This window comes from Cupressus sempervirens, chromosome 9 (genome assembly GCF_028749045.1).
Source record: "Cupressus sempervirens isolate cs-2001-9-10 chromosome 9, ASM2874904v1, whole genome shotgun sequence".
In the NCBI taxonomy this organism is placed as follows: Eukaryota; Viridiplantae; Streptophyta; class Pinopsida; order Cupressales; family Cupressaceae; genus Cupressus; species Cupressus sempervirens.
In genome coordinates, this window is record NC_143126.1 from 599,712,267 (window position 1) to 599,735,268 (window position 23,002).

General features: G+C 37.3%; 2 protein-coding genes across 2 annotated transcripts in view; one reads left to right on the forward strand and one right to left on the reverse strand.

Moving 5' to 3' along the window:
* Positions 1 to 889: 889 nt before the first annotated feature.
* The window catches only part of LOC149540109 (protein translocase subunit), a 62,822-nt gene continuing 40,709 nt past the window's right edge, over positions 890 to 23,002 (forward strand). The window contains exons 1-2 of the mRNA XM_089801304.1: positions 890 to 1,358; positions 7,787 to 7,908. Coding sequence (XP_089657430.1) covers positions 1,022 to 1,358; positions 7,787 to 7,908 — 459 coding nt within the window. The 5' untranslated portion in view covers positions 890 to 1,021. The remainder of the gene's footprint in view (positions 1,359 to 7,786; positions 7,909 to 23,002) is intronic.
* Positions 10,595 to 22,405, reverse strand: LOC149540110 (uncharacterized). Its single transcript, XM_089800284.1, has 5 exons — positions 22,125 to 22,405; positions 12,786 to 12,930; positions 12,465 to 12,688; positions 12,167 to 12,354; positions 10,595 to 10,743 (listed from the first exon to the last, which is right to left on the reverse strand). Exons 1-5 carry the CDS (start codon positions 22,403 to 22,405, stop codon positions 10,595 to 10,597), a joined length of 987 nt encoding a protein of 328 aa, XP_089656410.1.

Here is a 23,002-nt window from a genome sequence, read left to right on the forward strand (position 1 = left end):
TTAGTCTCTTTGTTTCCTCGACTCTCTATCCATTATTTTAGTAGCTTATATCAGCTCTTGTATCTCCTTCTATATTTTTTTTTGGAGGCATCTTCTCAATATAACAATCTACAACACAAGTAACTAATTTTGCACCCCTCAATAGATCTACTAGATTTGATACCATTGATTTGAGGAGTCAAACTAGATCTCCAAGAAGTAATAAACATTCAGCAAATGACTTGTTTCAAGAATAGATTCAAACCATTAAACTAAATACCTACCCTTCTCCATAAGGGTCCCTCCAAATGTTCAAATTGGGTTACCAAACCACATTCCGCAAAATATCCTTCTTATGAGGAGAATTCAATCCTCTAATATTCTATGATATGATATTCCTTTATAACTTTTGTTACAACTCTCTTAGATGGTGAACTATCCCCCATTTACTATATCAACTTTACTTGCCAATTCTCTTATTTCTTTATTATTCTTCCTACCCAAACATTAATTCTTACCTTCCACATTAGGTTTGTACTTTCTCTTAGTAACCATGTTAAAAAAGGGTCTAGTAGTCAACAACTTCTTCTTCCTACTATTGACTTCTACCCATTGGCTTTGAGCTTTGTTGGTGCAGGAGCACCTAGGAAATATGCCAAGTTTCCTAAATCATTTTTGACTTGTAGTGGTCTTGGCCAGACCACATGAATAAGGGCTATCTGATAAAGCCCCAAGTGTGTGAGTTGTGTTTGCAAATTCTTGTTACCAAACGGGGCCTAAGAAAATTGTTGGAAGAAGATAATAAGGATTGTAATTTCTTTACTAAGATACAGTACATAGTACGATCCTTGTTGCAGAAAGAAATTGGTGCAACCTTCTATATCTCCGTGTAAATCGTATGAACTAAATCAATCTCATAGACGTTTCCTAACTCCTTGTATGTAATTCCACCTCTTAAAAAGTCTCAGGGCTCGCAGGCACGGCTTAACTAGGGTAATAGCGAGATTCAGTTTTCATCAGAGTTCCGGTATAACTCTTTATCATGTCTGCGAGAAGCTTATTTTCTAAACTTCTGGCACGTCACACGATCAATGCTTCTGCAATTCCTAAAACCCTCAGCCCGTCACAAACCTCCTGCTTTGCACTCAGTACTAGTTGCAACAAGCCTCTTATAGACCGATTCTTCAATACCTTTTTACCACTTGATGGCTTTTGCGCAGGAAGAACAGTGTTTTCACCGCTGGGACAATCGTTCATTGGTCATTCATCGCCATGGAATCTAAAGCAGGAGGGTTTCCATAGCTTAGGAGATCAGCGATTGCCAAAGCGAATGCCCAGCGCAAAGCACCGCAAAAAAAGAGCCGCCTTGAGACCGCCCGGTGAGTTTTGTACATAACCAGTTCAAAATTAAATTGTTTACAATAACGCTTGTCCACGATTCAATTACTAAATCCAGTCAACCATCTATGTTTAGTTTACATTTCTTGTTTGATCATGGATAATAAGTTACAATCAGAGCAATGTAGCTGCTGAAAGGTTGCAAAAATGCATAATAAAACGATTGCTTGAACGCGCTTTGCAGTTAATGCTCTTATAAATTCCTTGAAGGATAATTCTATTCAATAGCTTACACTGATCTAGTTGAGGTTGCTTGAAAATACTTCACTACTGAATGCGTTTCGCTCTCACTAGAGTTATGAAATATTGTACGATTTTATTTTCCTCTTTCCTGTAGCATCGATTATATACTCCGATAGTGGATGTGTTTTTGCATTGTTTGTGCTTCTGGATTTCTAGAACTAAATTTTTGTTCAGTAATGAGAAAGATTATTCAATAGTCAATTTATTTTGCTCTTATTTCAATAATGGATTGCTTGAAATGAAATCTTATTCATGCACTAAGAAGCTGAATGCTTTTTCCTCTCATTGTGGTGAAGAAAATTATGTTCTACAGATTGAGCATTTAAATATTCCAGTAGTTAATATTTTTCACTTTTATAGCAGTTCTGGTTTGTCTGAAAGATTTCATTTAATAGAGAGCAGGTAACATTCTCAATTCTTAATGTTCTGTCTGCATTTATGGGTTGTTTTTATTATGAAGTAATTGGTAAAATACTTACTTGATATTAGTAGAGACCAAGAGGTCAATATATAAAAAAGAATGAAACAATGTTTTCATAGGAAACAATTGTAAAGAATATAAACTTTCTATTTTGGTTGAAAGAAAACAAACAATTATCTACAACCTAACTAAATATTAGAAACATTCTAATATTTACTATAGATTACAAATACATAACTATTAACTAATAATAGAAGCTATTTAATATCGTAATACCCTCCCTTAATGGTTAATCTATCCACTACACCAAGCTGTCCTTTGAATTTGACAAGCTTATTAGGACAAGAGGCTTGGTGAGAATGTCTGCAGTCTAATCTATTGTAGAGCATATTGCAAGTCTATTGTCCTGTCTTCAACTAGCTATCGTATGTAGTGACAGTGAACATCTACATGCTTGGTTCGTTCATGGAAGACTGAATTCTGTGCTAATTTGATAATGCCTTCGTTATCAACAAATAAGGTGGTCAGTCTTGCTGGTGATATCTGCATATCCCCAAGCATCTGACAAAACCAAACAACTTCACATCCTACCATAACAGTTCCTTTGTAATTAAACTCTATGGAGGAGAGAGAAACTGTCTCCTGCTTGTTATTGGTCCATGTCACAACACCTGATCCCAAACTGAACACATATCTAGAAGTTGACTTTTGATTGTCAACAGAGCCTACCCAATCTGAATTTGTGAAACCACTAAGTCTAGGATTAGAACTCCTAGAGTAAATAAGTCCATAATCTATAATGCCCTTCATATAACGAAGCACACACTTTCCTGCCATCCAATGATCAACCTTGGGAGTTGTCATAAAGCGGGAGATATAGTTGATTGTGAAGTTGATATTAGACCTAGTAGCAGAGAGTTAGGTGAGGTTGCCTACTAGTTGTCTATATGCAGTATCATCAATAAGAGGAGAATTAGACTTGGTTGATAACTTGAGACCTTTCTCCATGGGCGTAGATGCAGGCTTGCAATCTTGCATACATAATTTGTCTAATAGAGCCCTGACATATTTGGATTGAGAGATGAATATTCTAAAAGATTGTTGCCAAACCTCAACATCGAAGCAATAATGCATGAGCCCAAGGTCAGTCATATCAAAAGACTGGCATAAATTTTGCTTGATTCCCCAAATCAAAGATTTCGAGCTGTTAGTGATGATCAAATCATCCACATAAATAACCAGAAGGATGATGTCACTGTTAGTTGTCTTGATGTACAAATTTGAGTTTGAAGAACTCCTATGGAAGCCTTGATCACAAAGGTACTTATCAATTTTCATGTACTGAGGGGCCTGCTTCAAGCCATAGAGAGCCTTCACTAATATGAGAACTTGATGTTCTTTGTTGACAACCTTGAAACCAAGAGGTTGCATCATGTAGACCTCTTTGTGAAGATCACCATTCAAGAAAGCACTCTTGACGTCCATTTGATGGACTTTTCAGCCAAACTGTGCTGCCATGGCTAGGACTAATCTGATTTTGCTCATCTTTGTAGTAGGAGCAAAGGTCTCCTCATAATCAATGCCTTGACACTAAGAAAAACCCTTTGCAACTAAACGAGCTTTGTACTTGTCCAAAGTACCATCAGATTTGTATTTGATTTTGTAAACCTATTTGTAGCCAATGGGTTTCTTCCCATTTGGAAGATCAAAAAGGACCTAGGTGTTATTCTTCAGCATGCTCTGGTGTTTAGATGTCATGGCCTGTTCCCACTTTGGAATTCCTTTAGCCTTGAAATATGTTTGTGGTTCAAACACACTATGAATATTGGCCATGAGAGAAAAGTTAATAGATTATATAGATTTGCTCTTTTTTTGAATAGTTCTCCCTTTAAGGAGCTCATCATCTTGAAGATCAATAAGTGTCTTAGCCCACCACTTATGCCGGAGAGGAGAATGACCAACATTAGTATCATTAGATGCTCTATTAGGTTCCTCATCAAAAGATGTGGATCAAACTCAAGTGAAGCATCTATAAATTTGGGTGATCCTGCAGAAGAAGTTGGAGGTGTCTGTACAGGGATCATTGGTATAATTGGAGCTGTAGGATCTACTGGAGCCCTCCCATTAGGTGGACCTAATAGAAGTTTAATTGCCAAATCATGAGCCTTTATAGTCTGATTTGTTGGATTAGGAACAGGAGAAAAAAATGAATGATCCTTGTTGCTCATTAAAGACTACATCATGATTGTACAAGAGATGAGATTTCTCAGTGTTGATAGAGCGGTAGACTTTGTGAAGACTACTGTATCCAACAAGCATGAGTTTCTGACTCTTGGCATCCAACTTGGTGCGTGACGCATCAGTGATCCAAACAAAACCAAGAGAGCCAAAAACCTTTAGGTGACTGATTTTGGGCTTGTGACCTGACCAGGCCTCTTCTGGAGTCTTACCTTTGACTGCCATTGTGGGTGACTAGTTCAAAAGATAAACTGTATTGTTAATTGCTTATGCCCAGTACTTCTTGAACATGTCTGTGTTAGAGCATGGATTGAGCCATCTCGGTGATTGTCTAGTTTTGACGTTCATCTACACTATTCTGTTGTGGTGTGTGGTTAACCGATGTTTGATGCCACGAGTATCCAAGAAGCTAGAGAATTCATTAGAACAATATTCTCCCCATTGGCTGACCTGAGAGTAATAATGGATTTCCTAGACTCTTTTTCAACTAAAGGTTTAAACTTCTGAAATGCAGTAAATGCATCTCATTTCTTTTTAAGAAAATATACCCACATTTTTCTATTGAAATCATCAATAAACAACAAAAAATACCTGGACCCAAGAATAGAAAGAGTGGCCATATAGCTGTAAATGTTGACATGAACAAAGCGAAGTACCTGAGAAGCTTGCCATGGATCGCCATTCGTGAAAGGTGTGTGATATTGCTTCCCAACCTGGCATGCATCACAAACTCTAAGCTGCTATGTTTGAATCTTTGGCAAACCGAGGACAAGCTCTTCCTAAGCCAACTAAGAGAGATAATGCACATTTAAGTGCCCATACTGCTGATGCCAAAGCTTGCTAACAGAAGACCACCGAGTAGCCATAACTAACTCTTGAGAATCACTAGAATCAATAAGTTTGAAAAGATCATGATCCTCAAGACCTACTGGCAACAATAGACTGAGTTGCCCTAGTAGTGATGGTGCACTGATGTGAACTGAAGGTGACATCCAACTATGGAGAGTGTCGCAACAACTGACCAACTGAGAGTAGATTTAGTTCCATCCCTGGAACATAGTACACATCGAGGAAAAAGAGATTCCTCCCAACAAACTAGATTTGAATGTTGCCTTTGCCGACAACAATGTACTCTTCTTTGCCACCAAAAATAACAAAATATGAATAAGGCTTGTAGTCAGTAAACTAGTCTCTGTGGTGGGTGAAATGACAAGAAGCACTTGAATCAACATATCAGGTAGACGACTTCACATGATCCGCGGGGCTTTTAGCCATGAAAGTGTATAAGACAAATTTCATCTGCTTAATGTGCTTTGCATTGTTCTCTTTGGGTTGCAAACCTAATTGCTTAGATTGGGAAGCTAAGCGTTTTCGATATTCAACTTGCACGTGACCAAACTTATGGCAATAGTTGCATTGAATGTTCTTCTTTTGGGAGCCTTCTGAAGCTGGAGCAGAGGACTTTTGTTGAGACTTGCCTTTATCTTGCTGAAAGGATTTAGTAACAAAGGCTTTCTCTATGGAGGTGGAGTTGGAACTGCTACAGAATTGCAGTTTCCATCGATCTTGCTAAAGCAGAAGTATATAGAGATCTTTGAATTTCAGATCAACACCAGAAGAAGTGATGTTGGTAGTCTCAATAAAATGCTCGTAGGACTTGGGTAAACTCCTGAGAGTGATGATCACAATGTCCTCTTCCTCCATCTTGCGACCAATGGCAAGCAACTAATCACAAATTTCCTGAATCCTATTTTTGTGAGCCTGGAGTGATGTTCACTCATCCATGAAAATAGAAAACAAAGTGTTTTTTAAAAAGAAATCTCTGCTTTTGTCAGAAGTCTTATGAAGATTCTTGAGACGTACCCATATCTTGGCAATTGTTTTGTTGGATGGAATTTGCGCGAGTTGATCATTAGCTACGGATAATTTGAGAAACATCACCGCCTCCCAATTATTTAGGTCCCATGTATCTTGATCAATACTAGGGGCAGTCAGACGCTGTGTAACATCCAAAACAATTTGATCAGTATTCTGATATTCAAAAATTGCTATCACCTGTTGCTTCCAAGTACCATAGTTCCAACCATTGAATTTTGAATTGCTCTCGAGCAAAATATTAGAGTGAGATACCATAGCATATTTTTCAATGAAAAAGCCTGAAAATCTGTGAAGGCACGTACTTTTGAGGCAAAAAATGGAAGACCCAGAAAAATTGAAGGGGTATCCAGAAGAGAGCTCGAAAAACCTAAAAAGAAGTTATTGCTAGCTTTTGGATATACTGGCTCGAAAATTGAGGCACAAAAATCGAGGCACCCAAAAAATCTAACGTCAATCTAGTTGAGCTCCCAAAAACCCCACCAAGAATCTATAATTAGACAATTTTTTCGAGACAAAAAATTAGGGTTTTCGAACAAAACCCTAGTTGACGGCCATGGATAAAAAGTTACAGAAAAATTGTCGATTGCAGGCAAAAAAAAATCCAAGAAGAGGGACGTTCTTGCTGAGACGACATAGAAGATGAAGAATTGATACCAAAAGATAGAGATTTGTCACCCAAAAAATGGAGATTAGCAGATGCGCAACCAACAAAAATGACTTTAGAAATTGGCGATAGCGCCTTAAACTAGGTTGTGGTTCCACTCAAACATAGGAGAAATCCACACTTGAACACCAAGATGCTACAAACAAGCGAATCTTTTTAAAAGTCACGATTGTAGTCGAAGTTTTCACCTAAATACGTGTTTTTTGTATTTGGATTTTTGCACAAAAATGCGATTTTCTTCCTTAGAATTTCTCAAAGCAGAAACCCTAAGTGGGTTGTAGAGATTGTGTCAGAAATAATTTTGAAAAATTTGAGCAAATAATTTCGAAAAGAAATGATAAATTTTTCTTAAGTATTGGCTTTGATACCATATTACGAAGTAATGGATAAAATAGTTACTTGATATTAATAGAGACCAAGAGATCAATATATACACAAGAATGAAATGATGTTTCCTTAGGAAACAATTGTAAATAATAGAAACTTTCTATTCTAGCTGAAAGAAAACAAACTGTTATCTACAACCTAGTTAAATCTTAGAAACATTCTAATATTTACAATAGATTACAAATAGATAACCATTAACTAATAATAGAAGTTACTTATTATCGTAATAGTTTTAAAGGAAAATGTGTTAAATGAACCAAAGGAAAAATAATTTCTTGATTGATTACCTTTTTCTTTTATTTCAATTATGGGTTGTTTGAAAGAATGCTTTATTGAATAAGCCATGGGAAAAATATTCCTTAAACTGAATGTATTTTGCTATGATCATAATTAGATTTGCCTAAAATTATTTAGTGAATAAAGAAAAAACCTCTACATTGAATGAATGCTTTTGACTCTCATTGCACTTATATGGTTTGAAAGAAAGATTTTGTTAATAGGCTGAGAGCATTTTCTCTTGTTGATGATATTAGGGCACATTGATAAAATTAAGGTTTGCTTTGGATTGAAGAATGCAGGTCCATACCGCTGGATTATCTATAAGGAGGGAGAGCCTATACCACCCAGTCGACCGAATGAGGGTAGTGTTCGCAGAAGGAAGCATCGAAAACGCATGGAGCAGAGGGCTGCATTCAGATCGGTACATGTTTTGGCTTTTAGGAAATTTCAGTTTCAAAAAGGATATGGATTTTCCTAATAGTTAAATTGTAGTACTAAAATTGCCATCAACTAAATATGAGATAATACACCATCTCTAAACTCGAGGGAGCTCACTGTCTCCAAACATGAGGGAACATGCCTTCCACTTGAGAAGCCATGCCTTAGAGGTTTTTAATCTACCTACTAAGCCATGGACTTGCAGAGCGGTTGGCTTTACCATAAAAAAATAATACATCATCATGGTAATGTAGCCTTACCACTAAATCATGGTTCTCCCATGACTGATTTTTCTTTTGATGGAATGCAATTCAATGTAATTAATAGCATTTTTCTAAAATTATGTCAGTTAACCTCAATCTCTCTCCAAGTTCAGGATGAAGGAATATGTTTCTAAGGATTGCAAAATATTTCTTGTATTTTGGCCCATGGGTGTGGCAGGGAGGTAATTGCGAAAATGTGTAAAATCAGAGCTGAAAATTAAACAAAACTTAAAAAAACAACTTTAGTAAAATGAAAATACATATTATAAACAAAACTGAAAGAAGCCCAAAATATCATACATGGTCCAACATTTACAGGAAGGGTGAAAAACTGAGAACTTGAAATTCAAATACTTGCAAGATAATTTTCACTTATACCAATGAATAATAATGTCATTGAAAATGCACCTTACTATGATTATGATTTAAATTCATTATCAACTACATGTCTGAAGTTGCAAATTGAGCATTGGAAATTAAATACTCATGAACAAAGCTAGCACGGGAATCTTCTGATATCTTTCTCATTGGAATTATTTGACTCATTTGGCTCTTAAAACGGGACTAAATTAATCTTAGTTGCACATCTTGGTCCTCTTCGGTTTGCCTCAGCTACTCAGGTTCAACATACCACTGCAATATAGGACTTTCCTTGTACTCATTTATCTTGTGATATAAAACACAGAAGGCACTAATTATAAAAGCTTCTTCTCTTTCCTTGAGCTAAGCATGGTTTTCTTAAAAGAATGTATAAATCTGTATGCATACTGATTCCTTTTAGTGGTAGATGATTGGGAATCTATGAAAGAAGTAAATTGGCAATTGTTATATAATTACGAGCAATTATTCCTGCATAGCCATCACAAATTTATTGGGCATTTTTCACAATTGTGAATCATATCCAAAACCTTGTAGCCCTGGAGAGAAGCAAATTTAGTCCATTGATTCTTAGTTATTGTAACACATCCTCCACAGCATGCATTTTTTTGAGGCACTTTAAAGCTCTTCCACGCTTCACTGTCATTGATAAGAGCAATATTTAATATTTGAGTTTTACTGCATATATGCCTGTGTATAAATGTTCTTTAGCTTCTACCACTTCCATTGGATGATGGGTTGAATATGGTTCTTATAGGGTTTCTATTGCAAATTGAATGTGTCATCAATCTAAGTAGCCTTCACCTTGCTCACAAATTGTTACAAGGATGGGATTGTTATAGTCCCCATATTTGATGGTGGTTTAAAAAGGGAATAATCAAAACAATCTTTGGCCGCCATATTCTTCATCCCCTTCCCTTGCTTTGGTCTTGGACTGCTCCATCTGGTGTCCGTGTGTATCATTATTATTGATTGCGAAGGCTTCCATGAACTTTTATTCCTTAAACATGCAGGAACTAATGCAGTTAAAATTTAATGACTGAAGATATATTTATAATTTTCAGAACTTATGACTGTCCATAGAAACAGAAAAGCATTTATTGCTAAGTAGCCGACCCTGGTTCTGATACAGACTCAGGTTCGGGTTCAGGTTTGTATTTGGCAGTTGTTTTTTGGGGGGGTTCCAGTACCACAGGTGTGTGTATATATATATGTATATAGATATTTTCAAGTATATACTAATATATTATATTTTACCTATTGATATATTAAAATTTTAAATTTATATATGCATCATAGAATCATACATGTGGGGCCCCTTTTTTGGTGCCCACAGCCTTGAGTGCCCATAAGGGACCCTGCCAGATCTGGGCAGAATCCATGAAGAATCAGAATCAGAACAGTGCCGGAATCAGATTCCGGGCTCATTTAGAGGAATCCGGTAATTTAAGCATTTAACATTACTCACTGGACATTTAGTGTACAAAATGAAGTTTGGCTCACTGGACATTTAGCATACAAAAAATGATTCTGAAGTGAAGCAGAATGCTAAGCAAGAAGATCCAGATTTGCAGCCACCCGATGATTATGGCCATCACCTGATGATTATAGCCATCAGTGTAGATTTACTCTTCTTGATATACATCAAATTTAAACAGCATCTATAATTTCCTTCCCATATCTTGTTGATGACTGCTGGAGGTTTCCATTCCCAGATTGCTGACCGTACCATCACACTGGAGTGTCTTGTTTGCAGACTGCTGACTGTACCAGTGGACTGGAGTATTTTGTTCCCAGACTGCTTATTGTACCTGTGGGTTTTTCTACTAGGCGCAATGAATTTCCTGTAGCTACATTGCTTTGCAAAAAAAGATTTTAATTTCAAAAAGTTGATCCTGTATATTCCACATCTACCTGTAATGCCCTGCTCATAGTCTTTGTCTTTTCAACTAATTGATAATTCCCAATATTTTAGGGAGTTAACTGCATAGCTCTTACTTTGCCTGCAGCAACCCCCTTATTTAGCATCTAAACCCTAGTCGACTGAGCTACATTTACTCTAACTGCCCACACAAATAATTTTCTGTAGCTGCATTGCTTTGCAAAAGAAGATTTAAATTTCAAAAAGTTTCCTACATCTACCTGTAATGCCCTGTCCACAGCTTTTGTTTGTTTAACTGATATATTATTCCCAATATTTCAGTGAGTTAACTGCATAGCTCTTACCGTGCCTGCAGAAACCCCCTTATTTAGTATCTAAACACTAGTTGACTGAGCTGCATTCGCTCTAACTGCCTGACTGACTGCTTTCAGTTGCTGTCAGTGGTCCCTTTCAACACACATTCCATGTCAGCCATAAATGCTTAGTGTTGGTGGTCAGAAAGGGACATTATATTCTGAAATTTTAAGCATTGACTCCAACAATATGAAATAAGATGTAAATGTGGGTCTAGCTAGTTTGAGGCTTTGAGCAATTCTTTTTTTGAAAAGGACTGAAAAAGTGCCAATCAGGTATGGTGGTTGCATGCATAGTTGGAAAACTCGCCAAATGCAAAAACTCGCCAAGCCCCTCAAAAGTTTAATCGGGAAAAACTCGGCGATTTAAAAAAAAAACTCGGGAAAAACTCGGGAACCTAAAAAACCGCTGAAATTTAATTAAAAATACATTTATTTTGCAAAATTTAATGAGAAGATGCATCTAATAAGTTAATTGAAGACAATACAAAAGAAAGAAACAAAGTTTAGATATATATAAATGCATAATGCGTACAAAATTGCATTCTCATGCAGAATGCTCATGGTAGGAAGCAAAATAGTAAATTACTAAATAGTTTCAATCTGTCAAACTAGAAGTAAATACTAAAAGTCTAAATACATCAATACAATGTCAATCACATCTTCCTCTTTCCACTTGCATTAGCAGGAAAGCGAGGGGGTCTAGTCCTAGAAGAAGTGCCCCGCACTGGGATAGGGCGTGAGCTGCGTGATTGTGAACTCTGTGGCTGTGCCCCCTTGCTTGACGTCCCTACTGACTGGCTCGGCGTCCTAAAAGAGGATGCATCTCCTCCTAATGGTAATGCCTGATCCTCGCCTGAATCATCATCATCCTCGTCCTCATCCTCAATGTCATCCTTAGTGAACTGAAAATCAGTGTTAGCCTCCCCCTCCATGGCCTGCCTCTCCAAATCAGCAATCTCATCTGGTGTAAACAATGGACTTGGCTCCTGTGTTGTCCAATCAGAATAAGGATCTATCTCATCTAGATCAAGTGGACCAGGTAGTTCTAAGAGCTGTGCCTTTTTTATGCGCAACTTAAGATTATAGTGCACATAAACAAGGTCACTAAGCCATTTTTGAGTCATTCTGTTTCTTTTCTTTGTATGGATGGACTCAAATAAGCTCCAATTGCGCTCACAATGGGATGAGCTACAAGGTTGGGATAGGACTCTGAAAGCAAATTTCCTTAAATTGGGGGTATTGCCACCCCAACTTGCCCACCAAGCATCTGCAAAACAAAATTAAAAAAGTTATAAAGCAATAAAAAAAAAATCAGAAGCACAACTTATCAATTAGCAAAAGTTTTAAAGTTTGACGCTTTACCTGGTGCTTGAGTAGATCTTGCTCTCTTTGCAAGCATAGAAGAGAACAAAGGACCCCTTGATTCCACATAGATTTGTTGTTCGGTCACAATAAGGTCTCTCTCCTCTTCACTTGATATCATTCTCTCAATGCATTTAGAGAGACCTTCCATGACCTCTCCATTAGGATCTGAGTAGGAATCATCAGCCCTAAAACAAATAGAAAATGATATCAAGTCTTACTACACAACCTTAAAAAGTAAAGTAAAATAAAGACTTATTAAAATCCCAACTTCAAAGACAATCAATTATCATAGTACCTAAATTTGGGATTGAGGAAGTAGCCTGCTGCATGAATAGGTTGGTGGAGCATATTGTTCCACCTCCTATCAATTATTTCCCAAATGGGGTCAAATTTGAGACTGTCCCCGTGATAGTAACTTCTAATAGCCTCTTTCGCCCTATCCATGGCCTCATAAAGACCTCCCATTGGGGATTGCTGCCCATCACATGTGCGCAAGACTAGAACCAGGGGCAGAGACATCTACATTTGAAATTTGAAAAATACAAATTAGTTAATAACATAGTAAGTTATGAATCGATAATGAAACTTGAATAAACTAAAAATATAATGAAGTTACCTCCACAATCTCCTTAGCCTTTGCAAAAAAACTATCATCAAAGACTATTCGTGCCACAGCCTCTCCTTCGGGCTTCTTTGAGTAAGGTGAAGCAACCCAATCAGCACACACAATATATGGTGAAGCCAATATGTGGTCAAGAATACTTTGCAACGTCAAGAAGACCGTTGCAAACCTTGCCATAGCAGGTCTCATCAAATCTTTGCCTTTAGTGGCTTTTCTCATCAAATTGAGAACCCATGGGTGATTATAGATATATTTCGTGACTCGCCTAGCATCTTCCACAATTGGACTCACCCAACCAAGTTTTCCTATGTCCTCCAAAAGAAGGTCAAGGACATGTGCTGCACAAGGTGACCAAAAAAGTGTGGGATGCCTCTCTTGGAGGATTCTACCTAAAAGATTAGCAAAAAATCAATAATCAATAACAAACTTTCCATATTTAGTATTTACAAATTACATCAAATCTAAATTGAATAATACCATAGCATTACATTCATGATTCATATTGATTCAAATATAAAAAATTAAATCTACCTGCTGCCACATATGTTGCTGCATTATCTGTGATTATTTGCACCACATTCTCTATTCCCACCTCCATGACAACATTCTCTAACATTAAAGCCAATGTGGCTGCATTTTTCACTTTGTTGGAGGCATCGACAGATTTCCAAAACACCACATCATCTTTGCAAGCAATCAAGAAGTTAATAATGGTTCTACTTCTTCCATCTGTCCACCCATCAGATAAAATGGTGCAGCCATACTTCTTCCACTCTTTCGTTTGGTCTTCTATCAACAATGTTGCCCTACCAACCGCTTTGTCAAGCAACCTACAAAATTTAGGTGTAATATTAAATAAAGTGTAAGTGTTAGTAAAAAATTAGGAAATAAGTTATAACAATTAAGATTTAAAATATAACAATGAACTAAAGTGAATCACAATTATTTACAATTACTAAATAGTAAAATACTAAACTTCCACTCATATCATTGCGATTAGGCGGCTTGTACCCTTTGCCTGATATTGTCATTGCATTCACCATATTGACCCAATAGGGACTATCAGCGGCATTCATTGAGATATTGTTGAAAAACCAAAAATCAGCTGCTGCAATATCAGTTTGCTCATGCACCTCCTTAAACCATGCAGTGCCCTCTAATGATGGCTATGCTCCAGGTGTGTTCTTGGGCACAAAATAACCACCTATCCCTGATGGGGATCTGGATGGTGATGATGAAGAAGTAGGAGATGTAGAAGAAGTGGAACCGGTAAAAGAGAAATTTTGTTTGCGGATCCATGGGCCACAAAGAGATCCTGATATGTTCTCAAGTGTTTCTTCTTCCTCTTGCATATCAAAAGGAGCTCCTTCAGATTCAGCTATGGCTGCCCTCATAGCTAATTTTGCCCTCTCCCTATTCAATTTTTTCTCTTCAGCAGCTGCAAGTAGGGCATTGATGAATTTTTTTTCTTCATGAGTTACCTTGAGACAAGGATTTGAGTCATGTTTCTTTATGCTTGCAAGGTGGTATTTGAGGCAGTTTATGCCTCCAGAAATAATTCTCTCACAAGGAATGCATATCACCTTCCCAATATCATTTGGAGCTTCATAGGCATACTGCCATGCCTTATCTCTTGCATTTTTAGGCCGAGTGCCTATATATCCAAATGGGCATGGTGTTTGTGGCCACTCTTCTTGCGGGTTTGTCATTTTTTTAATGGTTGACTGCTACCCTACACATAAATATATAGAAAAATGAATAAACAAAGTTAGAACTTAGAAGCTAGGGTTTCAAATGATTCAAACTTCAAACTTCAACCATATCCTTAGCAAACAACAAACTTCAACCATATCTTTAGAAGCTAGGGTTTCAAATGGTTCAAAATGATTTTAAATGATTTGAAAACATTTACAAACAACAACAAAAACAAAAGAACATTTGTTATAAAACTATAAAAAGTTTTCAAACTATGATAAGATGAACATACCTAGAAAGAAATTTGTCTTCTAAAATCGATTAGAATCCTCTACAATCCACTCAAATCCGCCTTGAATCACTTGCAATCAGCCAAAAATGCCTCCAAACCTTCTTCTCTTCACTCCTCAAGGCTCTAAACAATGCAAATACAAGAAAGAATGAGAAAAAACACACTCACTACCGCTTTAATCCGTCACAGGCCGCGGGCAAAAATTTCACCAGTAAATCGCGAGTTTTTAATAAAAACTCGTTGAGTTTTTGCCGATTACTTGCTGAATACTCGGTGAGTTTTTATGAGACTGCCGATTTTTTAAATTGGCGAGTTAACTGGTGAAAAACTCGCCGAGCTAGGAAACTCGGCGAGTTTTTAAAACTTGCCGAGTACTCGGCGAGTTTTCCATCTATGGTTGCATGTGAATATCTGCATCTCTCTTTCAAGCTCTCAATATTCTTTGTCTTAAAATATATTTTTCATTGAATGTATAATAGTATATAACACAGTGTCCATTGGATTTAGCTATAAGTATCCTGAATGGCCTTTGTTGATGACCTACACTATATGTCGCATTTATCATCATTTGCACTACATTGGTACAGCCAACCTCCTTGCATTGCATCCTTCAAAATTTGGAACTGAAATTCAATGTCCTCTGTGCTTTCTAGAATTGTTTTTGATATAAAAAGCGACCAAAAACAAGGGGGTCGGCCCTTACAAACAAAAAGCTGGTAACCAGCGCATTACCAGCAGCAAACAAAAAACTAACTAAAGCTTCACAAAACCACAGATCCTTATGTACGAAGCTACCCAGTAAAATACTAAGAACAATTAAACTAACATCCCTAAGGAAATAAGCTTTCCAGAATTGTTAACATCCCTAAGGAAATGACTTTTTTATTGACATGTTATGATGACATTGATGAGTAAACCTTGGTTAATATTTGTGCACCCATCCATAATGATAGAGTTCACATCTATTGCCCATGTGATGTTCATTTTCATTTTCTGAATTTGTTTTTTTGAGGATGGCGATTCACAATTCAGTTTTGCTGGAAGGCACACATCAGATGAACTTGCTTTGTATCTCTGTTGAATTCCTCATTGTAATAAGGAGAACAAGCAAAAATGAAGTCGAATACCCTCAGCAAAGAAGAATCGGTTGACAGTATCATTGGCATCCTCAACTCTGCACATTCATTTGATCTGTGAGTGGATCTAAAGGCAAAATTTTTGCCTATTTGTGATGAAGGGTGCTCCCCTTAATACCATGAAAAACAACAGAAACAGAGAACAACACAAATTGAGAGAACAAAATATGAGCTTCTTATTATCGCCACAAATGTAGAATTATAGAATTACAATATGCAAACCCACATGAGCGCCTTCCTTACAGCAGTCTGCAAGACAGAGTTGCAATTGTCACCCAGAACTGCCCTGGACGACCTATGGGCCTTCCTTATATAGGCATTTTTTACCACCCGAGAAGGTTCTAGACACTAAGCCCTAACCCTTGAGACCGACCAACCTCATATTATATCATTTCATTACACTTTATTACATAAGATCAACTCAAGACAATTTACAAATTACATTTTTGGATGGGTCCACTTTTGGAGACCATAACTAGCAAATCGTTCACCCAATGGGCTATTATAACCCCATTCCGGAATCCTTGGTTAGCGATCTACAATGGTTGATAAACATTAATTGTGCATGCATCCATCAATTGAGATTTCACCTTGTTTTGGAGCCATTTAGGCCTTAATTGCTGGACCTGAAGTTTGGATAGCCAAAATTCATACTGAAAATCTGCAATAACTGCACCAATACATATGATATTACAATAAAACTCATTTGACAGGCTGATATGTCAAAGATGAATGTCCACATATGAGATTAGAACAATCTGAGCAGATAATACCAACTTACTAAATTAGCAAGCTCCTACAAATAACAACTTTGCATAGAAATAACCCTTATTAAAAACACAAAAAACTGGAAATAGAAATATTTTTGGGTGATGCAAGATTGCTCTTACACCCAGGATGGTCCTACATCAATTTGAATCCATTGGGTTCTACTGCATTCACTCAGAAGTTGGAATCATTTCTCATCATCCTACATTTGTAGTTATTCCACATATATGCCATTGCAGTTGAATGGAGATTTTGTGACTGCCTTTATAATAGACCTGCTGAGTTGTATTTTCTTTGCTAGTTCACATGTGCCGGGATTTATCTAGACATCACTCACACTTATCCCTGTAGATATATTTAACCAATTCTAGTAGAAAGCGTACAGCGGCAGCCTCCCTGTTGTTTTCAACTGTTCTTATTCTCTGTTATTGGTGATGGGCATGTCAGTTGTTGTGCCATCATTGCTGCCATTGACATTTCACTCCAATTCAACTGCAATTCTGATTGAGTATAATCTTGCCATGTAAAATCCACTGTTTGAAATTTGGCTTCCCAATGGCACTTTTTTTGTTGAGATAGTTTGCAGTATTTTTTGACAGTTCAAAATTGGTTATCCATAGGAACTTTGCCTATTCACAGCCAAAAGTATTAACCAATTCTAGTAGAAAGCGTACAGCGGCAGCCTCCCTGTTGTTTTCAACTGTTCTTATTCTCTGTTATTGGTGATGGGCATGTCAGTTGTTGTGCCATCATTGCTGCCATTGACATTTCACTCCAATTCAACTGCAATTCTGTTTGAGTATAATCTTGCCATGTAAAATCCACTGTTTGAAATTTGGCTTCCCAATGGCACTTTTTTTGTTGAGATAGTTTGCAGTATTTTTTGACAGTTCAAAATTGGTTATCCATAGGAACTTTGCCTATTCACAGCCAAAAGTATTATACAATATCTAATAAAAAATAGAGACTGGCAGTTCAATGATTTACACTTCATCCATCAAATTCAACTTTAAAAGCTGTGCTACAGGGATTATAATTCATGGTCCAGTAAGCTGTCATCCATCCAATAAATTCAACTTCAAACTGTATCTGGCTTAATGATGACATGTAAGTCAAACTTTTTAGTTTTTACCTGATTGTCGAGGAAGATCTTTTCACTACATCATGAACAAATAGTTTGTCTTCACCGCTTGCCATATCCTTGTTAAAAGTAGAACTAGACATACTAATGTGTTTCCTCTTGTTTTATTCTCAGAAGCAATTCACACCTTAAATATTGCTTTGAATTACTTGGATTGAAAGGCTCTTGTTCCTCTACTTGAGCTTCAAAAATTTCAAACATTTTGTGAACTTGACTTGATATTGACATTGACTAATTATAAAGATGAGCAAGTAGCAATTGCTGTCATATATGCTCACAATCTTTCAAAAGACTGTGATATATTTTATGTTGCTCATCTACCATCATGTTTCTTCTGTTGTTACAAGAGTTGGACTTGGTGCTGACTTCACAGGATGGATTTCAACTCAGACTGCAAAAAAACTGGGTACAAATTCAGTAAAGCTGCAATTTGTAAAAAAACATGATATTTATAAACGAGACCAGGAGTGCATGAGGTGCATGCTTAAATCCATGCAGTGCCTTTTTCAGCCTACATATATGGGTTTCTCATTGGACTGCTTGTCCATGTGACTAGCAATCTATGCGACTGTCAATTGTCAATTGTCAAGGGCATGGGGGAGGTCTGTAGACAGTAGACCCTCCCAAAAATATTTATTTTAATTTTAACTATCATACTCTTGATTAGTTTTAACAAAATAGAGGTGATGGAAGACTGGGAATAAATAGAGGATGGAAAATATGTGTTGGTTTAAAAGGGGTATTACATCTTATTATTTGTTTATGAAACGAATCATGTTTCGTTTTAGTCAAGTAATTAATCATTTGCATGTTCCTCTACCAAATTTGACTATAATAATCAAATTAAAACCATTCATCTTCTCATTCGAAAAAAAAATTCTATAAATTGATCTCTTCCTTCCTCTAAACTTGGTTACAATTCAATAAAAAATGGACGATGAGTGACAGAGAAGGACAAATTTTAAGTTGACAATAATATTGTAAAGAGTTGGCAACCTTTTATGAACCACCATGCAACACTTCTAGAAAACTGTCAAAAGATTCCAAAATCCTGTTACCTATCATGAACAAAGACATGGCTACATTAAAGAAGAACAATACATGGGATCTGATACCCTTTTTGAAGAGAATGTAAACCTGTTATGGCTTTCTTTTTATAAGACTGTACTTGCTGAAACAATACTCTTTTGTTGATGTCTCCCATGTTATCTACAACAGATGTTTAGAAGCACAAAGATTGTGGTCAAAAGAGCAAAAGAACTGAACACAGGTATAGGATTGATTGCAGTTGTGTCTGCCATACCTGCTGGAACACACATAACACACAATCAAGACTACATCCCTACCAACAACACTTTTCAAATAACTTATAAGAATCTTATGATCAGAGTCATTCTTGTTGATTAGGATTGCGTGCTTATATTTCAACAAGCTGGAGGGCTTGACTACTTTGAGTTTCATATCTTATCATGTTGTCCTTTGCTTCTATCCTTTGTGGACTGTGTTTGATGATGTCCATTTTCAACATCTCAAGCCCCAACCAAATGGGTATGTGAACAAGAATGTGACCCTGATTCAGAGAACCCAGTAATTTAGCTTAAGAAATGTGAAAGCTTATATGTATGCTAAATGCTAGAAATGTTATCTTATCATTTATATTTAATAATGTCTATAATGTGTATAAATAAGCGAGGCTACAAATGGGGGATCTGATAATTGACATGAACGCAACAACATTGCGAATAGTCCAGACCCATGAGTACAGTAGCATAGTAGGGGTACAAAGCTTGTCAGCACACTAGCTCAGTGAGGCCTCAAACACAGTAAACACTAACTTGGCATGAACACCAACAGTGTAGAGGGACATTACAATCCACCCAACCCAAGATTGCTTGTTCTCAAGCAATCACAAGTAGGATGCTTCTGTAGTTGTCAGGATCCAAATCAATCTTGTAGATTGGTAATGCCTGCACAGTGGTCATCCTTGTGATGTTATTAGTGCCTGCTGCAACATGTGGATATAACTATAATTGAAAACTCTACACCCAGTGATTCTTCTCTTATTATATTGGTCAAGTCTGACTTTGTGCTGCAATTATGTCCCTTAAGAACACTTGTTATTATTCTTGCCTCAACCAGACTGCCAATATAGTTCTTCAATGTCCTAAGATTGGTACCATCCTCTACTATACTTCTCGTTCATGTACTTGTATATTCCAATAACTTGTAACAACAGAAACAAGAGTTGGAAATTGACAATGTCTGTAACTAAAGATTTCTCTCATTCTCTGAGAGAAGACACAAAAAGACATCTTCCAATAGCATAGTTTGAAACCCAAGGTAGCCTCACTCCAAAAATCAATTTCCCTGTGGCATCAACTACACATACAATGATTTGCTTGGGCGTCTTAACTTTATTATGGAAGTAATTGGTAAAATAATTGCTTGTTATGAACAGAGGCTGAAAGGTCAATTTATACAAAAGAATAAAATGATGTTTCCTTAGGAAACGATCCTAAAGAATAGAGACATTCTATTCTAACAGAGAAAGCTAAAAAATGAAAGCAAACTAAAGCTAACTAGATATTTGCAATAGATAACCATTAACTAATAATAGACAAACTAATCTATTATTGTAATACCCTCCCTTAATGGTTAATCTATTTAGAACACCAAGCTGTCTTCTGAATTTGACAAACTTATCGAGACCAAGAGGCTTGGTGAGAATGTTTGTAGTCTGATCTATGGTAGGAACATACTGCAAAGCTATAGTCCCGTCTTCAACTAGTTGTATGTAATGTCAGTGAACATCCACATGCTTGCTTTGTTCATGGAAGACTGGATTTTGTGCTAGCTTGATAATGCCTTTGTTTTTAACAAACAGAGTAATCGGTCTTGCTGGTGACATTTGCATATCTCCAAGCATCCGATGAAGTCAAACAACTTCACATCCTGCCTTAACAGTCCCTCTATATTTGGCCTCTGTAGAGGAGAGAGAAACTGCTTGCTGCTTCTTACTGGTCCATGTGACTGCACTGGATCCCAAATTGAACACATCCAAAAGTTGACTTTTTATCATCAACAGAGCCTGCCCAATCTAAATTTGTGAAACCATTGAGTTTAAGATTAGAACTTTGAGAGTATAGAAGTCCATAATCGGAAGTGCCCTTCACATAACGAAGCATACGCTTTGCTGCCATCAACGATCAACCTTAGGAGTTGTCATAAAGCGTGAAATATAGCTGACTGCAAAATTGATATCAAGCCTAGTAGTAGAGAGGTAGATGAGGCTGCCTACTAGTTGCCTGTATGTAGTATCATCAACTGAAGGAGAATTAGACTTTGCGGATAACTTGAGACCTTTCTCCATAGTTGTAGATGAAGGCTTGCAATCGTGCATACAAAATTTGTCCAACAAGGCCCTGACATATTTGGATTGAGAGATGAATATACCGAAAGACTGTTGCCAAACATCAACACCTAGGCAATAGTGCATGAGCCCAAAGTTAGTCATATCAAAAGATTGGCATAAATTTTGTTTGATTCCCTGAATCAAAGATGCCGAACTGCTAGTGATGATCAAATCATCCACATAAATAACCAGAATGATGATGTCATTGTCAGTAGTCTTGATGTACAGATTTGAGTCTGAAGAACTCCTCTTGAAGCCTTGATCACTAAGGTACTTGTCAATTTTTATGTACCATGCCTGAGGGGCTTGCTTCAAGCCATAGAGGGCTTTTAACAATCTGAGAACCTGATGGTCTTTACCAACAACCTTGAAACCAGGAGGTTGCGTCATGTAGACCTCTTTATGGAGCTCACCATTCACGAAAGCATTCTTGACGTCCATCTGATGGACCTTCTAGCCAAACTGTGTTGCCATGGCTAGGAGTAATTTGATGGTGCTCGTCTTTGTAGTAGGAAAAAAGGTCTCCTCATAATCAATGCCTTGACGCTGAGAAAAGCCCTTCGCCACTAAACGAGCTTTGTACTTATCCAAAGTACCATTCGATTTGTATTTGATTTTGTAGACCCATTTGCAGCCAATGGTTTTCTTCCCTGGTGAAAGATCAGAAAGGACTCAGGTGTTGTTCTTCAACAGGCTCTAGTGTTCAGATGTCATAGCCTGTTCCCACTCTGGAATTCCTTTAGCTTCGGAATATGTTTGAGGTTCAAACACACTGTGAATGTTGGCCATGAGAGCAAAGTTAACAGAATCTGTAGTTTTGCTCTTTTTCTGAGTAGTTCTCCCATCAATGAGCTCATCATCATAAAGATCAGCAAGTGTCTTAGCCCACCACTTAGGCTGGATAGGGGAATGACCAACATGAGTATCAGGAGATGCTTGATCAACAGGTTCGTCATCAAAGGAATTTGGGTCAAACTTAGGTGAAGCATCTACAAAACGAGGTGATCTTGTAGGAGAAGCTGGAGGTGTCTGTACAGGTATTACTAGTATAACTGGAACTGTAGGAGCTACTGGAGCCCTCCCATCAGGTGGACCTAATGCAAGTTGAACTCCCAAATCACGAGCCATCAGAGGCTGGTCTGTTGGATTAGGAACAGGAGAAATAGGCATGAATGGTCCTCGCTGCTCATCAAAGACTACATCTCGACTGTAGATGAGACGAGATGTCTCAACATCGATTAGGCGGTAGGCTTTGTGAAGACTACTGTATACAACAAGCATGAGTTTCTGACTCTTGGCAGCCAACTTGGTGCGTGACGCATTAGGGATCCAAACAAAAGTAAGGGAGCCAAAAACTTTTAGGTGATTGATTCTAGGCTTATGACCTGACCAAACCTCTTTCGGAGTTTTACCTTTGACTGCCCTTGTGGGTGACCGATTCAACAGATAAATTGTAGTATTAACTGCTTCTGCCCAAAACTTCTTCAAAACATGTTTGTGTTTGAGCATGGATCGAGTCATCTCGGTGATTGTCCTGTTCCTATGTTCAACTACACTGTTCTATTGTGGCGTGTGGGGTGTGGTTAACTGGCGTTTGATGCCATGTGTATCCAAGAAGCTGGAGAAAATATTAGAACAAAATTTCTCCCATTGTCCAATCTAATTGTAATAATAGATTTCCCAGACTCTTTTTCAACTAAAGGTTTAAACTTTTGAAATACAGGAAGTGCATCTGATTTCTTTTTAAGGAAATACACCCACATTTTT

Bases quoted from the DNA above. Each gene is read 5' to 3' on its own strand.
- LOC149540110 (XM_089800284.1), bottom strand. From the start codon at position 22,405: ATGCCTATTTCTCCTGTTCCTAATCCAACAGACCAGCCTCTGATGGCT. The intron at 12,931-22,124 runs GTGGGCTAAGAC...GACGTTGCAAAG, and splicing joins TCCCCTATCCAGCCTAAGTG to TATTCTTGACCACATATTGG. The intron at 10,744-12,166 runs GTAAAGCGTCAA...ATAATATATCAG, and splicing joins AAGATCTACTCAAGCACCAG to TTAAACAAACAAAAGCTGTG.